General features: G+C 44.4%; 1 protein-coding gene across 2 annotated transcripts in view; it reads right to left on the reverse strand.

Annotated features, from left to right (window-relative positions):
- Positions 1 to 4,918, reverse strand: part of bcl11ba (BCL11 transcription factor B a) — a 64,147-nt gene extending 59,229 nt beyond the window's left edge. For both annotated transcript variants that reach the window (XM_062523062.1, XM_062523061.1), the window contains exon 1: positions 3,972 to 4,918. In XM_062523062.1, the coding sequence (XP_062379046.1) occupies positions 3,972 to 4,026 (55 nt within the window). In that variant the 5' untranslated portion in view covers positions 4,027 to 4,918. The remainder of the gene's footprint in view (positions 1 to 3,971) is intronic.
- Positions 4,919 to 5,197: the final 279 nt, after the last annotated feature.

Here is a 5,197-nt window from a genome sequence, read left to right on the forward strand (position 1 = left end):
CTCACACTCACACACACATTACGGTAAGCTATGATTTGCAATACAACAACATCTCAACTATATATGCATTTCTGAGGACAAAATATTTCTGCCATATAGCAGTGATGAAGCTGAGCTACAATACGCATATTAGGAGAACCAGGAAATCATGGAGGTGAGGGAAATGAACAAAGACTGAACAAATCACTGAACAAATCCTCTAGATTGACCTTTAAGGATCCATGGAACGCTATACACACAAAACTGAAAACAACAAAAGGCAAAACGGCCAGATACACAGGCATAAAGAGATAATGGCCACATGCATAACAGACACTAGCTCATGTCACTATTACATTTTTGTTTGAAGAAAAGCACTGATATTTTTATACGGTATTTAAACGAATACGTGCAGTCAGTGCATGTTCAGTGCACTACACTACAAACCTGTCTCAATGGGGTGCAATGAGAGTCAAGTGAAATAAAGGACCAGTATTCATGTAGACATATTTTCTCAGCTATGACACGCGGTACTCATCGGTCTACTTGCATTTAGTCTCCCCGTGCTTATGCACAGCATCTGACACCGTGTGTGTGTGTGTGTGTGTGTGTGTGTGTGTGTGTACACGCAAGAATGCATCCAGCCCGGGACTAAACACACCAATTATTTCCCAAAGTCTAGGGATTACTCCATCTCTGTGTATTCTGTGTGTAAATAGCCCAGCTAAGTCCACCCAGTGAGTTCAACCCCAGGGCTGTGCTATAGCTGTGCGTAAGGGTGTCGATGTGCCTGTGCTACGCTCCTCTAGTATCCCAGCCTTCTGAAAGCATGTAGATTATAGCGGAGCTCTGTCATCATGTCTGTGGCAGACGCCTTTCATTCATTAGCTATGCAGCCATACACTCAGTGCGTAAGAAAGGAGGGTAGACAGAGAGATGGCATCACTTCTCTCTCTCTCTCTCTCTCTCTGTGTGTGTGTCTCTCTGTCTCACTCTCTCTCTTTTCTCTTTCTCAGCCTACCTGTCTCTGTCTCTCTCTCTCTCTCTCTCTCTCTCTCTCTCTCTCTCTCTCTCTCTCTCTCTCTGTCTCTCTCTCTATGTCTCTATCTCTCTATCTACTCCTGCGTTGAGCGTATAGCCCCTGAGTCCTGTGCATCTTCACGTGCAGCAGGAGAGAGGGGGCACATCAAGGGCCAGATCACCCAGCTGAGTCTCTTTGGGCTCTCTGGAGGCGGTGGAGGTTGGGGGTGGAGGGGTGGAGGGGTGGAGGGGTGGAGGGATGGAGGGGTGGAGGGATGGAGGGGTAGAGGGGGGCTTGAGCAAACTCACCGGTCATAATCAGACCACTCGCGAGCTCAAACGCCACATTAATCTCCTCTACCCGTGTCCATGCTGTGAGCCGATGGGCTGTGCAATGACTGCTCAGAGGCCAGAGGACCCACTCCACACACACACACACACACACACACACACACACACACACACACACACACACACACACTTCGCCGGCAAAAAGGATCCTCCACCACACACTGCCTGCCTGCCTGCTTGCCTGTCTGTCTCCCTTCCTGCCTGTGTCTCTGCCTGTCCGTCTGTCTGTCTGTCTGTCTGTCTCTGAAGTTCTGCAGTTTAGTGAAGTGTTTATGTGCTACCTAAATCATAAGGATCTTGCGTTGTGGAGCTGCGCTGTGCATGCCTTGCAAAAAGCATGCACTCTGTGGGAACAGAGTTGTACACCGACCACACTGCACTGCTTCTCAACATAGGGTGGCCTCTGTGCTATTGTGTACTGATAGGTGCATGTTACACTGCCAGTAAGACCAGAGGTGGTGAACAGGAACAGAAGACCAACATTGAGGAGCCATTATTTCTCTGCAGTGGAATAAAAGAGACTAGAAACGAATGCTTTGTGAATTGTACTGTGAGTGAAAGCAAATAATTATGAGTGGAGCAGCTTAGTTTCTCTTTCTCTCTATCTTCTCTCACTCTCTCTCTCTCCATCTTTCTCTCTCTCTCTCTCTCTCTCTCACACACACACACACACACACACACACACACACACACACACACACACACACACACACACACACAAGTAATTAGCCCATGAAGGAAGGAATGGTGTGTGGGGCTAGAATGTGCTGCATACACAGTCCTAACCCTTCACAACACAAAACAGATTTGGGTGGGATGACATCACGGACCTCTGTTCCAAATTATCTAGATTAAACATCTCGACTACACTTGAACGCTGAGAAGACCTCTCGGTCGTGTCTTCTCAAGAGTGGCTAAGTCGAAAAAGTAGACACAGAAGTTGTAGGCTACGCTATGCTTTTTTGTTGTTCTTATTAATACATACACGAAATCGCGCAGGTTTTGAGTAAAACTCTTCAAATGTTGTGTGCCTACAAATTAAAATGTGTGGAATTAAACCGACGTGTCTCCAAACAGTAGTTTCAAATTGCAGCAACAGAAAACAGCAAGTCGCATATTGTGGTTTAATTTCAATAATTTGGGAATGCTGATAGTCGTACCTGGAACACGTACAGTTGGACAGTAGTACTCACTTTAGTTTAGCCTGCTTCCACCACTTGGCGCTAGCTATGCTTTTCTCGACACAGATTGTTCAGTGGAGAGAAAAGCCTTTCAGTGCATTCACTGACATCTACCTATTTTGTTAAGTATGCACAAGAAGCCTAAAAATATATAACAATAGTTCAGGCGCTCGTTGTGTGAGGCCTTTGAGGCATTCCGGTATCAAGGTCTCAACGTAACTTAATTTCATCCACATATTTTACGAAAAAAAGAAAGGGAAATGTCAAAAGTATTCTCTAAATTTGACCCATGGATGGAATGTTTACTTTCTCCACGCGGAAGCTTGCACTTGAATTGTACATTACACTTGTAAGACCTTGATTTGAAAGCTATTATTTAAACCAATTTTCATTGAAGCAATTTAACAATAAAATTATCGCTTACAATAACCATTTTCCGGTTTACTTTTTATGGCGAATCCTAAATAAAAATTTGCAGAATTAAGAAATATTCATTGGACAATTGAGTTGAATGAATGGGATCTCCCACGCTTTAATAAAGGTTCAGAAAATATGTACCGCATTCATATATTTTATTGAGACATTCGGGGCTTTAACTAAAGCATGGGGATTCACGCCTGTAAGGCTGAAAACACTGAACAAGTTACAAGTCTCTATCAAAATGTCCGAGTTTTCATGCAAATATGTGTATCGATATTCGTATTTGTATTTAATGCGACACTTAGTCTTCCCACAAATGGAAAGAATAAATAGACGTTTTAACTTCAAATGTATATCCCGACGGGCCTTTACAGTAGTTAAGACTCGCTTGAGTTAAATGGTTGGCCTCTTCGTAGTAATCCATTTCATAATTCAAAAGAGAAAGAGTAGCCTAAGTTTGACATTGTCAGTGTGACAGTTTTCAACTCCTCTACCTTCTCGGTGTAAAACTAAACAGTGAAAAGTGTGTTTGTATTAGGCTTGTTTGAAACTTTTTATTATTTCCAATAATTGTGTATAGTTGGCTGCTTCATTGTAGAAGAAGTGTATGTAGGCCTGACTCCAACTTCACTAAGTAGCCAAACAATTCTACGAGGAAAGCTCACCCACAATATCTGATAAACAGATTAATACCACAACATAATGTAAACACACACATTATCCAGTAATCGCAAATTGGACACCAGTGTTATGTCTGTGCTATAAACCCTACTCTGTGCTAGTAGTATAATACGCGAAAAATAATTTACGAACAAAAATTACTTTTTGTTGTAAATCAATTTATTTAATCCAAATGCAATCTTCTTCGCGCACTTTAGAAGCCTACATCGTTGCAAGTCTAAGCTTTTGTGATTTATACCACGGCGTTCGTTATCTTGGTAAAACAATTGTAAATCAATGCATAATATCCTGCAGCAAATGCAGTAACTTCACAACCAAGATGTTAAGCTGTAGACTTACGTGTTATTTCTCTTTGTGACACGTGCTGTGGGTTTCCCTGCTTGCGACGGGACATTGCCCTGGCATTTACACTGGCATCGCCCGGTGACCTGCACAAGGATTGATCGGCTGCCTCCTCTCCTGTGCGCGGTCCTCGTTTCCTCTCGGTAACTTTTCCCGGGACCCCCACGAAACTGGCACTGCTTGCGCGTTGGACCGCCAGACGGACGGATCTAAGAGTCCTTTGGTCAGAAGAGCTGAAAAGTCTTTGCGCTTCGTCCCCGCTGTCCACTTTTGCGCCCTATACGACCGCGCCGTGTCCACAAAACACACACATCCACACACACACACACTCACACGCGCGCGCGCGCTGTCTTCGCTGTAAGGGATTCTGTGACTAACACATTTGGTTAAGGTGTGTGATGAAAGCAATCTGTCCGAGGACGAAAAGGCGAAAAAAATATCCTTGATGTTTCACGCCCGGGTCTGAAACTTGTGAACACACCAGCAAAAAAAAATGTCGGTATATCTTGTCAAATGTCAAATATGATGCCCACTGCGTTCTGACAGTTTAGGTCTGTTCAATACCTCTCTCCGTGCAGTCAACTATGAGGCTCATCAGCGGCTCTGAAATTTCTCCACAAGGATACAAAAAGAAATAATGGGCTGATGATAAAAATCAAATTTTAAATCCCAATTTCTTCTCAGTGTTTGGGTTCAGCAAGCGATGGTCACTTCTCCCAGGACACTAGAACTCGCCTTTTGCGTGCAATGTCAGCTACTTTTTCAGTCAGTCCAACTCCTTGCAAACGCTCCCCTTGCTCGGCTCTATGGAGACTGGGGACATGGACTGCCGCCCTTCTGCCAAATAAATCAAGACCTGCTGGCTTTTCCACCTTTCTTTTCTCTATGAAGATGGCGGAGTCCTGCTTCACCGGGAGCTCTCTGTCTCTCTGTGGTGAGCGCTGCCTCTGTACAATGGGATAAAATTCAAGTTCAAGTGCGGACGTGACGTTAAGTCTACAGTGGGAAAGAAGAATTGGAGACTGCAAGAGCACTGGGGGCGACTAGTGGTGGCTTTTCACAACTATCGGATCACCATAACAGCGGTGCGAGAGCGGAGGAGAAAGCACGGACAGTGCATGCTGTTGTCATCTGAGGAGCAGAGCTTGGACCCATTATCTCTGCCAGCGCCGCCGATGTGCGCTCAGAGAATAAGTTTTCACAACTCTACATTTTCGAGAATC

The sequence above is a fragment of the Sardina pilchardus genome, chromosome 20 (assembly GCF_963854185.1).
Source record: "Sardina pilchardus chromosome 20, fSarPil1.1, whole genome shotgun sequence".
NCBI lineage: Eukaryota > Metazoa > Chordata > Actinopteri > Clupeiformes > Clupeidae > Sardina > Sardina pilchardus.